General features: G+C 44.4%; 1 protein-coding gene across 1 annotated transcript in view; it reads right to left on the minus strand.

Moving 5' to 3' along the window:
- The window catches only part of MYO3B (myosin IIIB), a 309,308-nt gene that overhangs the window by 117,966 nt on the left and 166,998 nt on the right, over nucleotides 1–24,344 (minus strand). The window contains exons 23-24 of the mRNA XM_081847505.1: nucleotides 23,641–23,770; nucleotides 140–219 (exon numbers count right to left, since the gene is read on the minus strand). Of these exons, the coding sequence (XP_081703631.1) occupies nucleotides 140–219; nucleotides 23,641–23,770 (210 nt within the window). The remainder of the gene's footprint in view (nucleotides 1–139; nucleotides 220–23,640; nucleotides 23,771–24,344) is intronic.

The raw sequence follows: 24,344 nt of genomic DNA on the forward strand, positions 1-24,344 counted from the left end.
AACAAACAAACTCCCGATCCCCTGCTAATGTAAACCAAGTGGACGTGAAACAGTAGAGGATCTGGCATTTGGAATAACTGCAGTGCATTATAGATCACTTTTTCAAATATGCAGGCAAAGGCATTGGTTGTGTACTGACCTTGATACGACCAGCACTGAGCTGTGGAGGCAAAGACCTGGACGCCGCTGTCACTCTGGCTCTCGCCTGAGCCAAGTTGCCTGTTAAAAAGAGAGAGGAAGGAAGGAAGGAAGGAAAGCAAAAATTTAGACAATGGGCAAAAAGCCTAGGAAAAGCAATATCTGGAAGACACAAATGAATACTACCTGATAGCTAGAACAGGGCAAGAAGAGGAAGGTTATTGCAGAACATATTGTATTACATAGCAATGAGCTTTGCAGATACAGATCTATGTATGCCACCTCTAAGGGGCTGGTACAGGATTGCACTCTCTGCAAAAACTCCAATATGCCATTTCCCCAGTGGGGTTGCCATATTTTGAAGAGCAAAAAAGAAGACACATTTGCCGACTTCAACTATGGATGTCTACAGGGCCGCGTTTAGGTTTGTTGAGGCCCTAAGCTACTGAAGGTAATGGGGCCCTTTATATGTCCAGCTGTCCTTTGTCAACAACAAATTGTTGCTGTTCTTTTGTGTTGAATATATGCTATATGATAATTTATGGACCTAATAGGTATCTAAAGCCATTTGCACATAACAAAATATGTACATCACAGGAGCCTACACAACACAAAACACTGTTGCTGTATGTAGGTTTTTTGTTTGGTTTTCTATCTTATATTTTGGAAATGTACATCCAGTTTATTTTTTCTTTACATTTTTTGGGGCCCCCAAGAGGCCCTAAGCTACAGCTTGTTTAGCTTATACGTAAATCGGGCACTGGGTGTCTATGACGACTCTCATCATGAAAAAGAGGATGTGTCCTGGAAAAAGAGGACATATGGCAACCCTAAAAGGCCTCTGAAAGTACAGGCAAAGCACCCATATGCTCCCTTACAGTGTTATCGGTGCCTAACTCTCAATTGTCGTGGGATGAGGATCGTGCATATACATGCAGGTGTAGAGCGCATCTTGAATGTATGGCGGTCAGGAGCAGTCCAAGCAGGTATGATCCTAAGCCCTAAGCCCCATCTATCGGTATATGTGTGAAGATTATACCTGCAGGATTGCTAGAATCGGCATATTGCTGTTCAGAAGGAGCTGAGGCTGGGACCTAAACTAGTAGGCTCTTCGGAAGTGTTTGCTCAGGAGCCAAAGCCCTCTTCACGCAAAGATGTGAACCGTCACAACAGTGGAGTCTGAGACTAAGGCAACAGTTGATCAATCTGGAGAAAGTTTTGAGCCTCTGGTCCAGGGGTAGGCAACCTAAGGCCCATGAGCCACGAGCGGCCAATGAAGGTCGTTTAACCGGCCCACAAATCACCCCCGAACAGAGCCGCCCGCTTGGTGAGTCCCCATGCGCTGCGCTAAACCGGCGCAGTAAGGTGCAGGGACTCACTTCTGTGGTGCCATAAATTGCGCCTGCGCAGACGGTGGAAATCGTGTGTGTGCGTGTGTGATCCGGCCCACGGAAGGATCTCTGCTGGAGTAAACCTTGCCAACCCCTGCCTGGACCCACCAGTCCTAGTATAAATAGCAGATCCAGAACCTGTGTCCGTTCCTTGTCAAAAGGGCAGGGCCTCATATCTGCTGAATCCTAAGTCCAACCCTGGGCCATGTCTTCAGTTCAGCTCCGTTAAGTAACTGCAGAGATCCTGGTATGGCGAACGCTCAGCTCAGCGCTGTTTTTGCTATACGGAAGCCTGCCTTGGCTCTTTGGGCTTGTCGCAAGCTTCATTCTCGAGATCTCCTTATACTGAGACTGAGTCATATGGCTACCATTTGGGACTTATTTTCTACCTACACGCAATAATTCTTGTAACCATGGGTGAAAACTGAGGTGGGGGGCAACTCCCTCTTTGGTATGCTATGGAGTTTTAAACTTTTTACTTTCTGGAACATTTGCAGGGTTGCACTATATTTTCGAATGGCCCATGTTAGTGGGTTGCTTCCCTCCGTGGTGACAAAAAATAGCCATGAGTAGGACGGGAACTCTGAAAACTGGTAATGTGAAGACAATAATAAAGTTAGGAGGGAAGGTAAGTAGGTGATATGTCTCTCTCTAGTAGTAATAATAATAATAATAATAATAATAATAATAATAATAATAATATATTATTTATACCCTGCCCATCTGGCTTGGTTTCCCCAGCCACTCTGGGCGGCTTCCAACAAAACATTAAAATAACCTATTAAACAGTAAAAGCTTCCCTAAACAGTGCTGCCTTCAGATGTCTTCTAAAAGTCTGGTAGTTATTTTCCTCTTTGACATCTGGTGGGAGGGCGTTCCACAGGGCGGGTGCCACTACCGAGAAGGCCCCTTGCCTGGTTCCCTGTAACTTGGCTTCTCGCAGCGAGGGAACCGCCAGAAGGCCCTCAGCGCTGGACTTCAGTGTCCGGGCAGAACGATGGAGGTGGAGACGCTCCTTCAGGTATACTGGACCGAGGCCGTTTAGGGCTTTAAAGGTCAGCACCAACACTTTGAATTGTGCTCGGAAATGTACTGGGAGCCAGTGTAGGTCTTTCAAGACTGGTGTTATATGGTCTCGGTGGCCGCTCCCAGTCACCAGTCTAGCTGCCGCATTCTGGATTAGTTGTAGTTTCCAGGTCACCTTCAAAGGTAGCCCCACATAGAGCGCATTGCAGTAGATAACTAGAGCATGCACCACTCTGGCGAGACAGTCTGCGGGCAGGTAGGGTCTCAGCCTGCGTACCAGATGGAGCTGGTAAACAGCTGCCCTGGACACAGAATTAACCTGCGCCTCCATGGACAGCTGTGAGTCCAAAATGACTCCCAGGCTGCGCACCTGGTCCTTCAGGGGCACAGTTACCCCATTCAGGACCAAGGAATCCTCCACACCTGCCCGCCTCCTGTCCCCCCAAAACAGTACTTCTGTCTTGTCAGGATTCAACCTCAATCTGTTAGCCGCCATCCATCCTCCAACCACCTCCAGTTGCATAATAGTGGAAGGTTGCTGTTCTTCAAATGATTACCCATCACCAGCATATTTTCTTCCAAATTAAATAACCCAGGGCATTTACAGAACAGCCAATACATTTTTAGAATCTGCTTCACCATTTAAAAACCACTTTACAAGGTAGGAGAGAGGAATCTCTGGGAAATGTTCTATGGGGCCTGGTTTAGACAGGACATGAGGAATGGCATGCAGAAGGCCTTTACTCACCTACACTGTGTGCCCAATTGTCATTGACTGATTTACACATTGACATTAGAATACCAGTTATGTGTTGCTGACTTGCGCTGTTATGCTAACGTTACACACAAATGGACCAACACACAAGATAAGTGTATTTAAGGTTGAAAGAAAATAAAAAAAAAATTCCTTCCAGCAGCACCTTAGAGACCAACTAAGTTTGTTATTGGTATGAGCTTTCGTGTGCATGCACACTTCTTCAGGTATTTAAGGTTGTCATGCTAAACAGACAAGGGAGTAGCCCCAGTGAACAAAACTGGACTTACTTCTGAGTAAAATTGTATAGGATTTCACTGAATAGGGTGATTGGGCTTGAATTTACCATGGCCCACATAAATCCATCCATCAGCTACAAATTACACCAAACAAAAGTGAGCAAGTAAATTTGCAGAGTACTTTAAGCTGCCCCACTTTGGACTTCAGAAAAAGACAGATTTTTATCCAAAAAAAAAAAGTATTTTGCATGTTGTAAACTAGCACAGTAGGACAGGGGAGTTTAGAATAGTACTCTGCCCAATGTACTAGTTCTATTACATGCAAGGAAGTTTCCCAATGGCCGAACATTCAAAAATATGACCTAATTTACCCTCCTATCTGTACTACGATGTGGAAGACTCCAGATTCTAACCCCTCCCTCCCCATTTCTTTGTACAGTTGTACCTTGATACTCGGACATTTTGGCTCCCAAAATGCCACAAATCCGGGAGTGTTCCGGCTTGCAAACGTTCTCTGAAACCTGAATGCCCAACAGGGTTTATGCAGCTTCCGATTGGCTGCAGGAGCTTCCTGCAGCCAATCAGAAGCCATGTTTTGGTTTCCGAACGTTTTGGAAGTCAAATGGACTTCCGGAACGGATTCCGTTTGACTTCCAATGTGCAACTGCATTATATAAAAAGGTTGTGTGAATATAGTCCATGGGGGCTGCTGCATTTTGGCTTGATAAGCGTTGGAGAATCTAAGTTGAACCTAAGGAGGAGAGCCGAAGTCTAGATAATGAACAACTGATCGCTCATCAACTCTCGCATGCACTGCTCAGAATCCACTGCGCATGGATTCTCAAGATCTCTGATGCACTTAGGCGCCGCCTCCGACTCAAAGGTTATGAGAACATGATGAAACCATCATTGATTTTCTGACATTAAAACTTTGCTTGCTCTTCAGACGTAAGTGGCTTCCCCATTGTAGCAGGATCTAATCTGGATGATGTAGATTAACCCAAGGGGGCGGGTTGACCTGTGGAGAATTTGCCTTGGGGTGGGATAAGAAGCTTGAACTTCATGACCTTCTGGGGCTACAGTTTCAAAGGCCGCCTTGACTAATCGGTTAACAATAATGGGCCTGATCCAGCCCAAGTTAAACACTTTGGAATCCCATTGGTTTCAAAAAGGAAGATTAAGTATGTGCTTATGTTTTTCTTCTTGAAATCAAGGAGACTGAAAAGTGGCCAGCTTTGGTTGGATTGTGCCCATTTTGTGTGATAGATGTTGGGAGTCAACAGACGTGTGTTGATTTATATGGAGAATATTCATTGACAACTTAAATATATATATATAGAGGGGGGGGGTGAGGCAGCTGGGAGGGAAATTTTTTAAAATAAAACCTTGGAGAGGAAGAAAGGAAGTGATGTGGACCATTCATGTGCAAGCCATTCCAGATACATTTCAAAGTTTTTTAGTGAGTGGCGCACAAGATGTCCAAATGTTTTCTCTGGCTACATATCTTCAGAGGCTAAACTGTGATTAATAGCATTGAAAGAACCCTTTGAAGCAGGATTGGTGACATCAAAGTCCTAATCCATGGGTGGCAGGATTTTTATAATGAGTGGGAAGCATTTTAACACATTTCAAAGGATTTAGAGCATGAATAAACAATAGGCCTCTGCAGATGTGCCACACACCTTTCAGAAACATAACACACAAATAAGTTTCCATTTTAATTTAAATGTAAATAAAGTGTTAACACTTCTTTCAGATGTTAAAAGTGCCTTCTTTGCAGCAACTCCTGTTTCGCCCTCCCCTCCTTGCTTTACAGAAAGCATGTTAATTCTGAACAGCCTTCTTTATTCCAAAAATCGCACCCCACGGTATATAACTGGAAAGAGGAAATATTAAATAAACAAAACCAGAGTCCATGTTTAAAATGTAAGTAATCACCCAGGAAGAAAATTCAATTAGCATAGTGGCTGTGTTATACTGAAAGGACATTTGATATTCTCACTTGCATTGCTAGTAAGCATTTTCGTAACTCAAAATATAGAGATTTCAAAGGCAACAGTGGATCATCATTCATGTTCAGTTGTTTGTTTGTTTGCTGGCTTGTTTTTTTTTTTTGTTTTGTTTTTTTTAAAAAAACAGGCTATTGGGTAGACCGGAAAAAATGCTTCCTTTTGTTCCAACATCTGGGAACTAATAATTTCTTAGTAAGTTTAAATAGCCAATACCGATCCCCAACCCTTGGATGCTCTCCACAGAATTATTGCTTTTTATTGTCAGGACATGTTTAAAAGAAGATACTTTTAAATCATTTTTCCACCCCTTTGGTTTAAAGGTTTGAGGCCAGAACTATTCCTTTTTTGGCTAATGTGTAAGCAAGAGAAGGGATCTATAGAGGAATCTATAGAATCTGTGGAAGTATCATGCCAAAAATGTAGAAGATTGGGTGCAAACACACAATTTTGATAATGGATAAAATCATTTATAGTGCTTGTGGCTTCAGCCCAGCTGCTGAATCTTTTATATAAAATGTTTCCTCACTTAGGCCACTTATCAAAAGTTAAGCCCCATTTAACTCAATGGGACTTTCCCCAAGAAGACACATACAGTGGTACCTCGGGTTACATACTCTTCAGATTACAGACTCCACTAGCCCAGAAATAGTACCTCGGGTTAAGAACTTTGCTTCAGGATGAGAACAGAAATCGTGCTCCGGCGGCGCAGCAGCAGCAGGAGGCCCCATTAGCTAAAGTGGTGCTTCAGGTTAAGAACAGTTTCAGGTCAAGAACGAACCTCCGGAACGAATTAAGTATTAACCCGATGTACCACTGTATACAGTTGCAAGGACATGGGTGGCATTGTGGTCTAAACCACTGAGCCTCTTGGCTTGCCGATCAGAAGGTCGGCAGTTCGAATCCCCACAACTAAGTGAGTTCCCATTGCTCTGTCCCAGCTCCTGCCGACCTAGCAGTTCAAAAGCACGCCGGTGCAAGTAGATAAATAGGTACCATTGCAGCGGGAAGGTAAATGGTGTTTCCGTGCGCTCTGGTTTCCGTCATGGTGTCCTGTTGCACCAGAAATGGCTTAGTCATGCTGGCCACATGAACCGGAAAGCTGTCTGTGGACGAACGCCGGCTCCCTTAGCCTGAAAGCGAGATGAGTGCCGCAACCCCCATAGTCACCTTTGACTGGACTTAACCACCCAGGGGTCCTTTACCTTTACATTATATTTTCAGTGGCACTATTCGCCAGGTACTCCAGGTACCATAACATACCTGGAGTATGTTATGTAAATAATTATGTGAATACTTCAGAGCAATACCCAAGAAAAAAGACAGCAATAATTGGGTGCCTTCCTCAGTCTTGCACAGATTTCACAAATATACCGCACCCACCATCAGCTGTGCTGTTGTGCAACTCTCCTTTATTTCAGTGGGTTTGTTGTCGAGTGCTTCTACGGCACATTTTGTTCTAGGAGTATTTGCAATGGTACTTTTATATAGCACACAATAACAATATGATTATTTTTTTAAAAAAAACATGACAGAGGGGAAGTTGCTAAAAGTTGGTGCTTTTTTCTACATTTAGGTCCAGATTCTTCAACCTTTTACTCAAGAAACAAGACATATTATTATGTCTTCTGCTCTTTTCCGAGAGGAGTGGAGTTTGCAAAAGAGCAGATATTCTAATTTTGCTACTTAACTACAAAGCTTGCTGCTGAAATCCCAGGAGGAGAGCAGCTTAACTTTTACAGACACTAGCATAATATATGTTGCGTGATAGAGGCTAAAGTGCCTATATATACCAGAAACACTTTCGATTCTAAATGGAATAGCTTGCAAAAAGATAATGAATAAAACACATTATGACTGTTGCTGCTTAGTCCACACGTGTTGCCAACCCATCCCGAAGGAGACCTGATACAGAACAGCTATGATGAATAGCTGAAATTGTTGATCTAACCACTCTTTCAAAATCTCCTTCATAACTAAGGCCAAATTAATTTGGCAGTAGTTGATACAGAGACCGGGGGGGGGGGGGGAATCCAGAAACAGCTGTTGATACATTTTAAAGGCATTTGAGAACTCTGCAAAAATATTTCTCTATCCAAGAGAACTGCGTTTACTGTGGCCTAAGTAACCAGGGCGGGCAGAACAATTCCTCTGAGTTGTTGTTGTTGTTGTTGTTGTTGTTGTTGTTGTTGTTGTTGTTGTTGTTGTTGTTAATCTTTATAGCCCACATTTCTTCCAAGTTGGTATTCAAGGCTGCTTACAACATTTTAAAATGTCATAAAATACAGAGCAACAAAAACAAACCGGTTAAAAACAATAATTGAAATACAATTGCCCTGACAGCAGCCTTGTGATCAGAATCAAAACTGTACCTTAGTTTTGAAAGGCTTGTCTGAATAGGAAGATCTTAGCCTGCTGGAAGAAGGATAACAAAGAAGGAGCCAGCCTAACCACTCCTGGAATTCCATAATAAGGCAGCAGCCACAGAAAAGTCTCTCTCTCATATATCACCACCAATGCACTTCTGATATTGCTGGAAAGTGGAACTTAGCACCCAGGCAGGTTCATATAAGGAGATATGATCTTTCAGACTATCATTGTTTCAAAGCCAGGAAACCACTGAGGTTGGATATCAGTTCTTATTTCTGAAGTAGCATTTAGGTTCATGTTGGTGAGCAGTTTTCCCCTTATATAATCTGAATTAGCTACTAGACAAACAAAAAGATTCCATTCCAGAAGCATACAGTTTTGAGGGGGAATAGTTACCCATACGCTCCAACATTTCTCGAATGAAAACAGGGACGTCCCATTCCATAATGAGAATTTTACTACTTGTATCCCACACATCTTACTGAGTTGCCCCAGCTACTCTGGGCAGCTTCCAACATATATAAAAACATAATAAAACATTAAAAATTAAACATTAAAAAACTTCCCTATACAGGATGTCCTTCAGACGGCTCGGGGATCGGATAACTCCATACCCTCCAACCTTTCTCCAATGAAAGTAGGGACATCCTAAGTAAAAGGGACATTCTGGGATCAAATCAGAAAGTGGGACAGCTTCTCTAAATCAGGGGCATCCCTGGAAAATAGGGATACTTGGAAGGTCTTGTTACCACCCCTTTAATTAGTCGCTCCCTAAAGTACCCAACCATGAAGTGTGAGTACTGTATTTTTTGCTCTATAAGATGCACTTGACCATAAGACGCACCTAGTTTTTAGAGGAGGAAAACAAGAAAAGCCAGCAAAAGCCTCAGACACACTCACGCAGCACAGCTTTTTAAAGATAGAGCGGCTCTTGCTGGCTTTTCCAGGAAGTGGGAGAAGGGACTGACGGGCTGCCCTCCATCCTTTCTCCCACCTCCCTGAAAAGCCAGAGCAAGCTGCGCAGCTATCGCTGAAGCCAGCAGGACAAGAGGCGCTGCGCAGCTCTCACTCTTGTTGTGCTGGCTTCAGCGATAGCTGCACAGCCTGCATTCGCTCCATAAGACACACACACACATTTCCCCTTACTTTTTAGGAGGAAAAAAGTGTGTCTTATGGAGTGAAAAATACTGTACTATTCACCGCTGATGCTACTCAGTTTTGAGCAATTGAAAAGAGTAAAATTTGTATGTGTGTGTTGAGGTTTCCCCCAACAATATAATATAACAACAACAACAACAACAACAACTTATTATCTATACCCCACCCATCTGGCTGGGTTTCCCCAGCCAGTCTGGGCGGCTCCCAACAGAATAAAACATCAAACATTAAATACTTCCCTAAACAGGGCTGACTTCAGAGGTCTTCTAAAAGTCAGATAGTTATTTATTTCCTTGACATCTGATGGGAGGGTGTTCCACAGGGCGGGCGCCACTACCGAGAAGGCCCTCTCCCTGGTTCCCTGTAACTTCGCTTCTCGCAGTGAGGGAACCACCAGAAGGCTCTCAGAGTTGGACCTCAGTGTCCGGGCTGAATGATGAGGTTGGAGACGCTCCATAAAGCAGTATACAAATTTTATGAAATAGATAATAACAGCAATAAAGGAAACAAAATCCCAAACTCACTAACAGGAAAGCAGGCATGCACATTCAGAAGACCACTGACCTTTGGAGCTTGCTGTGTGGTGAAGGGGCACTGAAGGTGGACCTTGTCAAAGCAAAGTACAAAATCAGAGCACGGCCAGCACCACCACTATCCTCATAGAAAACACTGAACTGAGAATATAAATAAAATCAAGACAGACATGGCAATTAATATTCTAGGCATCATTGTTTTATGCTTCACTAGGAAATTTTGTATCTATACACATACACAATCACAAACATACAGAATGGTTAAGCTGCCAGCATTTTCCCCTGGACTGCTAGGTTTCCCAGAGAAAAAAAATCACATTTTACTACATAGGCAGCAGCTGAGACAATGAAATATTTTGAAAGCGCAGACATTTATTGAATTGAAACTGAATTTATTACAAGGCTTGTCCTAGAAGGTATACGAAGTGCCTTAAAGTTAGGGAATCAAATGTATAGAGCACTGCAAAAAAGGAGTAAGTTCCAAGAGAAAGAATTAATAATTCTCTTGTCATATATATACACCGTACTTTTCCATGTATAAGACGAGGCTTTTCTTCTTCTGAAATTATGCCAAAAAGGGGAGAGGGTCGTCTTATACACTGATAGTGCATCAGGGGGACTTGGGATTGGTTGCTGCAGTGACCCGGAGACTGTCAGCGGCTATTTGGAGTGTTATTGTTGGCTGTGGCAAGGGTTGGTGTTGATTTGCTGTTGCTGTGGCAATTGGGCAGATGATTGGCGGATTCTGCTAAGAAAAGCTCAGCAACTGTGGGCCCCCCCCCAAAGGAAACTCAACAACTCTGGGCAATCTCCTCCCATTTTCCTAATTTGGAGTCCACCAAAATAGGGAGCGTCTTATACACAGGGGCATGTTATACATGGAAAAATACAGTATATCTCTGGATGTCAGAGCAGCAAATTTAGATGCACGCATTAGATGGTACGTCTAGCAGCCCAGCTCACATTTGTGAATTGTGCAGACTACACAGGTTTGCTTTTTGTCTAGCTTTCAAAGCTAGCCAATGGATACAAGCAGCACCTTTTTAAATGTTCCTAAATTTAATTGAACGGTGACCACTTGTTTCTCACTGTCAGTCCAAAAATTAATACTAAAGGAGAGCAATGTCTTTCTACTGAGCACATTTGCTATAGTCTTAAAGCTGACAGCAATTTTGAATGCATTTAGGGTAAAATGGACGGTTGAGATAATTATTTTGCATCCTTTTTGGAGATGGGGATAACCTGACATTCACTTATTCATCCAATACAATGACTATCTTTCTTTTTATCCCACTAAGAGGAAAACCACAGTCAAGTAGAGACTTGTTTGTTGGCACCGGGTGAGGGAATCCATTAGAATCCTAGAATTGTAGAGCTGGAAGGGACCCTGAGGATCATCTAGTCCAACCCCCTGCAATGCAGGAATATGCAGCTGCCTCATACAGGGATTGAACCTGCAACCCTGGCATTATCAGCACCATGCTCTAACCCAGCCTTTCTCAACCTGTGGGTTCCCAGATGTTGTTGAACTAAAACTCCCATCACCCCTAGCTAGCAAGGCCAGAGCTCAGGGATGATGGGAGTTGTAGTCCAACAACATCTGGGGACCCACAGGTCAAGAACTGCTGCTCTAACCCATGGGTAGGCAAACCAAGGCCCAGGGGCTAGATCTGGCCCAATCACCTTCTAAATCTGGCCCCCAGATGGTCCAGGAACATGAGTAGAATGTGCCCTTTTATTAAAAATGCACCTCTGGGTTATTTGTGGGGCATAGGAATGCGTTCAATTTTTTCTCTCCAAAATGTAGTCCGGCCCCCCACAAAGTCTGAGGGACAATGGACCGGCCCCCTGCTGAAAAAGTTTGCTGACCCCTGCTCTAACCAACTGAGCTATCCAATGGGCAGCCTCCCTTCTGAGAGGTGATGTCTCTGCTTTTTAAGATGCAGTCTAGGTTTGTCATTGCTTTTCTCCCAAGAAGCAGGCATCTTTTAATTTCGTGACTGCTGTCACCATCTGCAGTGATCATGGAGCCCAAGAAAGTGACACCATTTCTTCCCCTTCTATTTGCCAGGAGGTGATGGGCCCAGTGGCCATGATCTTCGTTTTTTTGATGTTGAGCTTCAGACCGTATTTTGCGCTCTCCTCTTTCACCCTCATTAAAAGGTTCTTTAATTCCTCCTCACTTTCTGCCATCAAGGTTGTGTCATCTGGTTCAATTCCAATGCCTAAGCCAATACCACTCACATTCTGTAACCAATAAAGTTGTGGCCTTAATTTGTCCATTAACCTAAACTACTGATGTCTATGTTATTCAATAAATGGGGGAGGGCTCGGGGCCTTGACACGCAAACACATGCTCATGTCATCTTTTGGAAAGAACTGAATAGCATATTTAAAAACAATACTAATTGCAGTCCTAGGCTACCTTTCCTGTGCCAACAAAACTTCTTACAGACAGACTAGATAACAACCCTCTTGGTGCATGGAGGGGATTTTCCCGATTTCTCTCTGCAGGAATTATTGCTCGAGAGATTTTAACTGTGAACATCAGCTATTTTCCAGTTCAGCTCAGTTTCTGACAGTTGTGAGGTAAAGGATAACTGCTGCAATCCTATGCACACTTCTCCTGGGAGTAAGCCCACCAAAAGCCGGAGGGATTTTCTTCTGAGAAAACACGTGATACACTGCACTAATAAAAAAAAAAGGCACTACATGATGGAAAACAACTGGTCAACCAACTCAACCCTAAGTTTGAAGGGAGGCCCAATGAAAGCCCACTAAGTGTAATAAAAACTTCATATAATCCCAGACCCAGTTAATCTATATTTAATCAAGTTCGCTAATGTCCCACATCTGCAGACCAGTGTAGTTCACAAATGTTCCTTTGCCCATCTGTGGTTTAAGGCCTGCTCTTTGTGCACAAAGCATTGGCAACACGGCAAAATACAATTAATTTTTACAAGCTTTTTATCATATGGGCCAGACATGTAGAAGCAAGAAAAGCCCTTAAAGTTCTAAGGCAGGCACTATAGACTTTCAATTAACTTTACTCAATTCTTGGAAAATATACATTTTGATTTATCTATAAATGGAGACGTTATCATTGTAATAGCTTTGTTACTGGTCCATTATAATGGGGGGAAGGGGGGGGGGAGTCTGCAGTTATCTTTCAGCCAAGAAAGCATGCAATTCCAAACCTCCATTCCATTTTATTATGAGCAGAATTAATAAACTGTAAATAGCTTTGGAGTCGTTCTCCCCCCTCCCCGCTTTGATTATTCATGGAAATAAAAAAAAAGGAGAAGCATAAACTTAAGTGGAAGCATATTACATTTAAATGAATGTATACGATGCGTATCAGGCCACGGAATAAATTCTGTACATACATCAATCACGTTGAGATTGGAATTCAAGTGGCACAGTAAAAAACAAAACAAAACCCCGAACAATCTGTGATCTCTCTGAAAGTGCCATTTGCTAAAGAAGATGCTGTTAAACCAGCCTTCCCCAACTCAGTGCCCTCCACATGCTTTAGACAACAAGTTCCATTAGCCCCAGGCAGCATAGCTAGGGATAATGGGAGTGATACTAGGCTGGGAAACGCCGTATTAAACCTTAACAGAAAAATCATAATTATTAATAGGCCACAGTCCTTCAAGATTTCCTTCTTCTGCTTATCAATACCTCTTCCATTTGCAGCAACACAACACTTCTGAGATCCTGCTTGCAGAGTAGGCAGTGAAAGAGATGGGTGGGCACAGCGGTGGAGCAAGCCGATTGGGTGCCTGGGGTGGCGCTCATGCCCTGTGCCCAGGAGAGAGGCCAGCCGCCTGTGGGGTGGGGCCAGCTGCGGCAGGGCACTCCACAGGCCTCCAAGAAGTGAGAGCCAGTGTGGTGTAGTGGTTAAGAGCGGTAGTCTCGTAATCTGGTGAACCGGGTTTGCATCTCCGCTCCTCCACATGCAGCTGCTGGGTGACCTTGGGCTAGTCACACTTCTCTGAAGTCTCTCAGCCTCACTCACCTCACAGAGTGTTTATTGTGGGGGAGGAAAGGAGATTGTTAGCCGCTTTGCGACTCCTTCGGGTAGTGATAAAGCGGGATATCAAATCCAAAATCATCATCTTCTTCTTCCAAGAAGTCTGCCTGCCCTACAGATGAGGGGGAGGCAGCAGGCAGACCATTTGGGGCAGCACGGAGCCTGCGGGCGCCCAAGCCACCGTGTCACACCCAGGAGAGATGTGTGGCTCGTGTGTGCTGCAGGCCCCATGGTGAGTGCAGCCTGGCATTTTGTCACTCCCCTCAGTGGTGACACTTGGGGCAGCTCGCCCTCACTGCACCCCCTTCCTCCGCCCCTGGGTGGTCAGGACTGGAGAAGTTGCTATGGCTTAGTCTCTTGAAGCGTTAAGAAGAAGAGAAGAGTTTGGATTTGATATCCCGCTTCATCAGTACCCGAAGGAGTCTCAAAGCGGCTAACATTCTCCTTTCCCTTCCTCCCCCACAACAAACACTCTGTGAGGTGAGTGGGGCTGAGAGACTTCAGAGAAGTGTGACTGGCCCAAGGTCACCCAGCGGCTGCATGTGGAGGAGCGGAGACGCGAACCCGGCTCACCAGATTACGAGTCCACTGCTCTTAACCACTACACCACACTGGTGGTCTCTTGGTTGCAACCAGTGGTGCAACTGGGACTGGAACTCAGACATGAAGCCCAGGAACCCGCAAATGGGACCCAGAGAATGGCAGGTGATGGGAGCACTTGCAAACAGATGGTGTTATGATTTAAGTGAGTTGAAATGGCAAGACTGCACACGCTTTTCCTACGTCAGGGTTGGCAAGCTGCATTTTGCTTTGCTTTTTTTTTTGCATTAATATATCAAAAACGTAGAAACAATTGTAACCCCCCCCCCAAATGAAGTCATGGGTCTAAAATTACCTAGCTGCACCACTGATTGCAACCTGACAGCTTTAACACTGTTGCCTTTACCGCCTGCTAGGGCGGCCCAATGCAAAGAGGGACAGGACTCCTGCCCCCTTAATATTTGCGCAGAAGAGGGAATTTTAGCAGCTGCAGCTTGCATGACGTGCTGGAATTCCCCCCGTTACATAACTGTTGAATGTGCAGGAGCTCTGTCCTCTTTTTTCATCAGGCCGTCCTATGCTCTGCCTGTAAGCTGTGGAAACAGAATGCAGGGCTAACTAGACCTTTTCCCTCATGCATTAAAAACCGTAAAGGACCCCTGGTTGGTTAAATCCAGTCAAAGGTGACTATGGGGTTGTGGTGCTCATCTTGCTTTCAGGTCAAGGGAGCCGGTGTTTGTACACAGACAGGTTTCGGGGTCATGTGGCCAGCAATGGAACACCGTGATGGAAACCAGAGCGCATGCAAACGCCATTTACCTTCCTGCCGCAGCAGTACCTATTTATCTACTTGCACTGGTGTGCTTTCGAACTGCTAGATTTGACAGGAGCTGGGGCAGAGCAACGGGAGCTCACTCTGTCGCTGGGATTCAAACTGCTGACCTTCTGATTAGCAAGGCCAAGAGGCTCAGTGGTTTAGACCACAGCACCACCCACATCCCTTCCTCGTGCATTAGAACTCTTTTCACACACTGATGAATTAACACACAGTTCACTTCTAATTTGTGCTGCACAGTGCTATGTTTTCAGCTGTGAAACATCTTACCCGTTTCCCCTGAGAACCAAGTTCAGACCTAGAGTGATTACTGTTGCTTTCTTTCTTTTCTGCTCATCTGTTACATTTATCTGGTCATGATAAATGCAAGCACCACTTGTGGTGTATCAAGCTAAAAATATCCCTGCTTCAGACTGGGGTCAGATCCACACAGTGCAACTAAAGGACTTTCAATGCACATTTCTTTCCCCAAAGAATCTCAGGAACTGTAGTATCCTCCTGATAGAGCCATACTTCTCCAGGCCCTCAGCAAACTACAGTTCCCAAGATTCTCTGGGAGAAGCTTTAAATAAATGTGCATCCTAGCCCAGAAAGGATCTCCAAATCTAAATGTAATTTTCCAGTGTGGACATCCCAGGAGAGGTAGCTCTGCGGCATTTCACTCTGTTTTACTCACCTGCATATCCTTAGAGCTTAGGAGCACTAAATGATGCAACCAACCCAAAAGCAGGCCGATTGCTTCTTGTTCACGAGGAACTATGTGTTGCAATTTTTTTTGCAACATTTGAAACACCATCTTCTCCCTTACATTTCAAAACAATAAATAAATGAACAATGGGCTCCTAGAACTAATATGTTTAATGTTATTGTAGAAGTTGTCACATTAGAATCTTTCATTCACAGAGCGAGTTTGCCTTTTTAATTTTGTTTACTGCTGCTTCAGTTCTGCTATTGTAAGACTGCTGTCCTGTAAACACTAACCTTGGAGCAAGTCTCGCTGAATCGAGTGGGTAAACGTGCACTGTAAATAATATACTCACAAACAAACAAAATGTTTTCTGTGATGATGTCAACATGGTAGGGAGTACTTAAAAAACCCTAGCACCTATCCAGAACAATATTTAGAAAATATATTTTGTTAGAGGCCATCCTTTTCAAAGTAATTCTTTGCTCTGTGATACCACCACCTAGTGGTACATTCTCACACAGAATGGAGTTACTGGGTTCCTATCAGCTTAGAAAATGCAAAAATCCAGTCTTGACTATGCTACCACTCAGTGGATTTGTAACTGGCTGACTGACCGAACCCAAAGGGTGCTCATCAATGGTTCCTCTTCATCCTGGAGAAGAGTGACTAGTGGGGTGCCACAGGGTTCTGTCTTGGGCCCGGTCTTATTCAACATCTTTATCAACGACTTGGATGATGGACTCAAGGGCATCCTGATCAAATTTGCAGATGACACCAAACTGGGAGGGGTGGCTATCACCCCAGAGGACAGGATCACACTTCAAAACGACCTTGGCAGATTAGAGAACTGGGCAAAAACAAACAAGATGAATTTTAACAGGGAGAAATGTAAAGTATTGCACTTGGGCAAAAAAAAATGAGAGGCACAAATACAAGATGGGTGACACCTGGCTTGAGAGCAGTACATGTGAAAAGGATCTAGGAGTCTTGGTTGACCACAAACTTGACATGAGCCAACAGTGTGACGCGGCAGCTAAAAAAGCCAATGCAATTCTGGGCTGCATCAATAGGAGTACAGCATCTAGATCAAGGGAAGTAATAGTGCCACTGTATTCTGCTCTAGTCAGACCTCACCTGGAGTACTGTGTCCAGTTCTGGGCACCACAGTTCAAGAAGGACACTGACAAACTGGAACGTGTCCAGAGGAGGGCAACCAAAATGGTCAAAGGCCTGGAAACGATGCCTTATGAGGAACGGCTAAGGGAGCTGGACATGTTTAGCCTGGAGAAGAGGAGGTTAAGGGGTGATATGATAGCCATGTTCAAATATATAAAAGGATGTCACATAGAGGAGGGAGAAAGGTTGTTTTCTGCTGCTTCAGAGAAGCGGACACGGAGCAATGGATCCAAACTACAAGAAAGAAGATTCCACCTAAACATTAGGAAGAACTTCCTGACAGTAAGAGCTGTTCGACAGTGGAATTTGCTGCCAAGGAGTGTGGTGGAGTCTCCTTCTTTGGAGGTCTTTAAGCAGAGGCTTGACAACCATATGTCAGGAGTGCTCTGATGGTGTTTCCTGCTTGGCAGGGGGTTGGACTCGATGGCCCTTGTGGTCTCTTCCAACTCTATGGTTCTATGATTCTATGTATTTAACCAGTAGTATAATGAGGCCCTTTTTCTATTTTCAAAACTGTCTATGCTGCACAGCAACAAAAAATGGTGCAATAAACTGAATTGCATCATCAGTTTTTATTATTTACTTATGTATGAAATCTCCACCCCACAGGGTTGGCCCAACTATTAGATAGAGTGAGGTGACTATCTCAGGCGGCTGATTTGGGGTGTCATGAAAGGGACAGCAAATTATTGTTGTTGTATATTTAATGGCAGGAAAGTGAGGAGGGAGGAGCTGGAAGAGCAGGGGAGCCCCTGGTCGCAGCAGTTCAGGGAGGTACGGAGTGGGACGTGGGGCAGGCTGGGTATGGGGCACATGGTACAGGCAGTTAGTGACTGTGCCACGTGCCAGCCCCTCCTCCAACATGGGAAATTTCGGCTGTCCTATTAGCCAGCCCTCAGGACAGTGGCTGCTGTTGCTGAATGCCAGGTCTCATCCAGTGGACTGGGTTAAGGCCAAGAGACTTAAGATCAGTTCAGATGAGACTACAAGGGACTGTTAGTAGTTGGTTGCCTAGACTGGATAGGTAGGATGCTGTCTGCTCTTTATGGGATCACACTCCCTCTGAAGCAGCGGGTTCTCATTCTGGGGCTACTCCTGGATCCATTGCTGTGGCTTGAGGTTCAGGTGGCCTTGGTGGCTTCCGTCAGCTTCGGCTGGTGGCCCAGCTGTGTCCTTATCTGGAAAAGGATGGCCTAATTTTTGTTGTCTATGCTTTGGTATCCTCTAGGTTAGATTCCTGCACTGGAGAGCCAGTGTGGTGTAGTGGTTAAGAGCGGTAGACTCGTAATCTGGGGGACCGGGTTCGATTCCCTGCTCCTCCACATGCAGCTGCTGGGTGACCTTGGGCTAGTCACACTTCTCTGAAGTCTCTCAGCCTCACTCATCTCACAGAGTGTTTGTTGTGGGGGAGGAAGGGAAAGGAGAATGTTAGCCGCTTTGACACTCCTGAAGGGGAGTGATAAAGTGGGGTATCGAATCCAAATTCTTCTTCTCTTCTTCAATGCATTAAACCCAGGGCTGCCTCTGGAGATGGTTCGGAAACTTCCACCAGTGCAGAATTCGTTGGCCAGGTTGCTCACTGGGGAAAGATGGTTTGAGCATATAACACCAATCCTGGCCCAACTGCACTGGCTGCCAATTCTTTTCTGGGCCCAATTCAAAGAGCTGGTTTTGATCTATAAAGCCTTAAACAGCTCAGGGCTGCAATTCCTCAAAGACTGCCTCTCCCCATATGAACCAACCCCGAGTCTCCAATGATCACCTGATGCCCTTCTTTGTGTGCCTCCTCCGCGAGAGGTCTGGAGGGTAGCAACATGAGAATGGGTCTTTTAGGTGGTGGCTCCCTAATTGTGGAATGCTCTCTGCAGGGAGGCTCACCTGGTGCCATTGTATCTTTATGTGCCAGGCAAAAACATTCCTCTTCAGTGTGGTGTAGTGGTTAAGAGCGGTAGTCTCATAATCTGGTGAACTGCGTTCGCTTCCCCGCTCCTCCACACACAGCTGCTGGGTGACCTTGGGCCAGTCACACTTCTCTGAAATCTCTCAGCCTCACTCACCTCACAGAGTGTTTGTTTTGGGGGAGGAAGGGAAAGGAGAATGTTAGCTGCTTTGAGACTCCTTCGGGTAGTGATAAAGCGGGATATCAAATCCAAACTCTTCTTCTTCTCTTAGGTCTATGGCTAATTAAACAATCTATGGCCTTTTAAGCTGTTAGGTGTGTGTGTGTTTGTTTTTACTGTTTTTGTTTGTTATTATGGTATGTATTTTTGTGATTTTATATTGGAATCCACCCTGTGATCTTCTGATAAAATTTATTAGCAATAACAACATAACATTTTCTTAGTGAACAACCTAAAGGGCTTGGTCTCCTGTGGCCAAGGTGGCGCTAAACATATCGTTCTGCTTTCCTTTGGACCACATCATCGAAGCCAAGTGGTAGGTCTTGTTGTCTAGGCAGCCCAGGACCTCCATACACACTACCCAGACTTGTGTCCTGGGGAGGCCACTTTGGTGCAACTAACACAGTGGTTTGGAATCACCCCTGGAGGTGCACTCCATTGTCTCTCGAGACAGACAGATGCCAGCAACAACCAACAAGCACCATGTGAGCTTTGAAGCAACCAGAACTTCTATCCAGACTGCAAATGGCAGAGGAAACTGAATATTCCCCACTGCCCTTGGCTCAAGATTGGCACAACCTTCACCATATCTATTTTATTTCAAAAAAATTATATACTGCTTGATTGTAAAAAACAAAACCTCAAAGCAGTTTACAGTTTAGAAAACCATGGAAGCTGTAGCCTTCACAAAACTTCACAGACCTTTTAGTGCATGCTGATAATTTCAGTTGGGCATACATATAAGCCTCTGGCAAAGCTTACAACAGTAAAGGAAACCCATGTCTCTCACACATACCCCTTTGCAGGGGCAGGCATTATTACGTGGGAAGCGGTCGGCCCCTCAATTTGAGGTGAAGGGGACAAATCCATCTACAGTGGTACCTTGGGTTACAGACGCTTCAGGTTACAGACTCCGCTAACCCAGAAATAGTACCTCAGGTTAAGAACTTTGCTTCAGGATGAGAACAGAAATTGCGTGGCGGCAGTGGGAGGCCCCATTAGCTAAAGTGGTGCTTCAGGTTAAGAACAGTTTCAGGTTAAGAACTGACCTCCAGAACGAATTAAGTTCTTAACCCAAGGTACCACTGTACAGTACAAAATTTCTCCAGCAGGTTATTTCTCAGTCCCTTGCTGCATTCTCCATTATGTACCTGAGTTAATTATTTCAGACAAACTCATTGGCTATGCAATTCACTGAAGAAAGCATGCTAATCAGCTTTTAAAAAATGAAATAGGTTTGCAGCCCTACGAAAGTATTCGCGGTAGTCTGACAAGAGGGTCAGGCTCTAGCAACACAAATTAGAAAATCAACAGTCTGACATTAAGAAGGAAGTAGATTTATTGCAGAAAGGCATGATAACAAGCACAATACATTTCAAGCTATATCTAAGCTCTTCTTCTGGGGAAAAAAATCTCAATCCAAAGAAACAAGCAAGACTCAACTGGCTCAGTTATATTTCACATACATCAGAGCTCTTGGGGTAAAAAACATCCTCTCTTGCTTCAATTACATTACATGTACTTCAGAGCTCTGAAACATCTCAGTCGTCTCAGTTATATTATGTGTAGTTCAGAGTTCTGAAGTGTGTGTAATGTTACAGGAACTGTTGAGACTTGTTTGCTTTTTTGGATTCATTCCCCCGCCCTGGAAACTTTCTACAATAAATCTGCTTTGCACACAGGAATTGAGGGTCGATTTTCTGCTTTGCACCACAAATACTACAAGCCCTTTGGGTTAACTACACAGTTAAGAAAAATCTGGCAATACTTTGAAGATTTCTGTAAGCCCTGCATTGCTACAGCAGCAGCAGCCCTCAAATTCTATGGAAGAATTGGTGTAACAAAGAGGCACCTGTCCTATCCAAACTGATATCCCCCAGCTTTCCTTGGCATCAACTGTTCTCAATGGGATTTCAGAAATGCGAAGGCTCCAACTGTGACAATGAAGATTGCCTTGAGAAATCTAGGGATGCATTCAGATGATGCTGTCCTCTACCTTCTCCCAACACGTAGCAGGAAAGTGAAAATGTGTCTTCCTGCCTCACCTGTGAACCTGTCTTAATTTTGGCACCTCCAGATGCCCACGCACAGGCATAATGTCTGAACATGGAGTGCATGTGTGAAATCCAGGATGTGTAGACTCAAATCACGTGGTAGATAACAAGCAATTAGATCTCACCTGTACTGGCATTTGTGTGTGCCCTAGGGTGACCAGGTGCAGAAAAGAGGGCAGGGCTCTCACTCTATTAAGAATAAGACACCTGGCTTGCAAGTAGTACATGTGAAAAGGATCTAGGGGTCTTAGTAGACCACAAGGTGAACATGAGTCAACAGTGTGATGCAGCAGCAAAAAAAAAAAAAAAAAAAGGCTAATACTATTCTAGGCTGCAACAACAGAAGTATCAAGTGGATCATGGGAAGTAATAGGTAAAGGTAAAGGGGCCCCTGACCATTAGGTCCAGTCGTGACCGACTCTGGGGTTGCGGCGCTCATCTCGCTTTATTGGCTGAGGGAGTCGGCGTACAGCTTCCGGCGTCACGTGGCCAGCATGACTAAGCCGCTTCTGGTGAACCAGAGCAGCGCACGGAAACGCCATTTACCTTCCTGCTGGAGCAGTACCTATTTATCTACTTGCACTTTGACGTGCTTTTGAACTGCTAGGTTGGCAGGAGCAGGGACTGAGCAATGGGAGCTCACCCCGTCGCGGGGATTCGAACCACCGACCTTCTGATCGGCAAGTCCTAGGCTCTGTGCTTTAACCCACAGCGCCACCTGCGTCCCACAGGTGTCCCTGTGTTCCACAACAGAAGTATCAAGTGGATCATGGGAAGTAATAGTCCAACTCTATTCTGCCCTGGTCAGACCACATCTGGAGTACTGTGTCCAGTTCTGGGCACCACAATTTAAGAAGTGTATTGATAAGCTGAAATGTGTGCAGAGGAGGGGGACCAAAATGATCAAGGGTCTGGAAACCAAGTCTTGTGAGGAACAGTTGAGGCAGTTTGGTATATTTAGCCTGGAAAAGAGGAGACTGAGAGGAGATACGATAGCCATCTTCAAATAACAAAAGGGCTGTCAACACGGAAGAGGGAGCAAGCTTGTTTTCTCCTGCTCTGGAGGGTAGGACGCAAACCAATAGATTCAAGTTGCAAGAAAGGAGATTCCAACTCAACATCAGGAAGAACTTTCTGACAGTAAGAGCTGTGCGATGGACTCCTTTTGGAGGTGTGGATTCTCCTTCTTGGAGTTTTTTAAGCAGCAGTTGAATGATCATCTGCCATAGATGCTTTAGTTGAGATTCCTGCATTGCAGGGGGCTGGACTAGATGGCCATTAGGGTACCTTCCAGCTCTACAATTCTATGATTCTATATTGCCATGAAAGCTACACCTGTTGAAAATCTGTTTTCTGCACAACTATTAAAGGCACAAGAGCTCTCCTTTTGCATCCAGCCACCCTGGCACATTGCGCATTGTCCCTGCAGAGAACACTGATGTCTAGCATGTTTGAAGAGGAACAGGCATAATCTCATGCCCCAAACATGTGCAGGAAGAGAACATGGAGGAAAATAAACTCTAAAACAGGCCTGGGAAGACGCTAGTATGCTATTTTCTTCAGCTTGTTTCAAAATATCTTGTGACATCTTCTAAACAGTGATCCTGAGATTGTCTATTAAACAACAAACACGTGAGATACCTTTCTCTCATCATCACAATTTCCTAGTAGGACTTGCCTCCATTAAACTTCTCTAATCACAAGTGATTTACTTGGTCTTTTCAACTCATTAAAACTATGTCATGTTAGACCTACGAGCCATCATGTATTTTTACAAGTACCATATATCATTTCTATTATGCCCCAGATAGGCTTTTACTGTGAAATGAACTATTTTTCTTCCATGGAGTGGTTACTGACAGACTCTGTTTGCTTCCAACAGTGAGCATATGTACAGGTTATCTTTATGTGGTGTGTGTTACAGAATCGTGCTGTCTAATCCACAGAGAGGAGAATTTTCTTTTTTCTTTTTGGCACACTCACAAGGAAGGGCTTCCCATTCATTTTCATGTCCGAAAGAGCTCCATGGATGCATCAGGAACACACATGCTGAACTTTTTCCTAACACAGAAGTGAACTGACAAACTATTATTCACAGGGGATCTCTGCATGCACATTGAAAGCAGAAATCCATCCTGCAATTCAACATGGTAATGGACCTGAAATGGACCTCTGAACTTAAAAATGGAAAGTGTAATGCTGGTGGTCAACAAAAGAGGTTTAAAGACTGTCTCAAGGCAAATCTTAAAAAAATAGTATAAGCACTGACAACTGGGAAACATTGGCCTGCGAGCGCTCCAACTGGAGAACAGCCTTTACCAAAGGTGTCATGGGCTTTGAAGATGCTCAAACTCAGGACGCAAGGGAGAAATGTGCTAAGAGGAAGGCACGCTTGGCAAACCCTCACTGTGATCAACTCCCACCTGGAAACCTATGTCCCCACTGTGGAAGGACGTGTGGATCCAGAATTGGCCTCCACAGTCACTTACGGACTCACTGATAAAACCGTGTTTATGGAAGACAATCTTACTCGGCTTCGAGTGATCGCCAGAGAAGAAGAAGATAAGGAGTACCTGTTTTGGTTAAAGGACTTGAAAAGAGCTGCTGGAGAAGTCTGTTCTCTGAAGTCCTCAGGACCACCACTATGTCAGCAGGAAGAGTGTCTCTGTTCTTCTCAAGGAAGCCATAAGCATCGTACTGCACCTATACCATATTGGAGGTTAAAAGCAAAACCGGTCATTATAAAATTCTGCTATGTATTTAAAAGCTATAGTTATTTATTGTTTTATTTAAGGAATTTCTCACCTGCCCTTCATCACAAGGTCCCAGGGTGGGTTACAACCATATAATCTTGAAATCCATTTGAAACAGGCATCCCCCAAGTTGGCGCTCCAGATATTTCGGGACTACAACTCCCATCATCCCTAGCTAACAGAACCAGTGGTCATGGATGCTGGGAATTGTATTCCCAAAACAGCTGGAGGGCCAAGTCTGGGGATGCCTGATTTAAAACAAACCAAGGAACGTACATAAAACAATAGAGGTGGCCCCACAAAAGCCACACAAATCTCAAATGTCAAAAGCTTGTGTGTGTGTGTGTGTGTGTGTGTGTGTGTGTGTTCAGGTGGGTCAATAGCCATCTGTAGGCTCAAAATGCATGCATCCAAGAAAATGGATATTTCTTGCCCCAGACCATGACAGTAGAGGTTAGAACATCCTTAAACACTGCTATCATGGTGTTTTGTTTCTTAAAAAAAGAGTTTCTAGATTTGTGAAA

The sequence above is a fragment of the Podarcis erhardii genome (assembly GCF_964252035.2).
Source record: "Podarcis erhardii genome assembly, chromosome: 1".
Taxonomy (NCBI): Eukaryota; Metazoa; Chordata; class Lepidosauria; order Squamata; family Lacertidae; genus Podarcis; species Podarcis erhardii.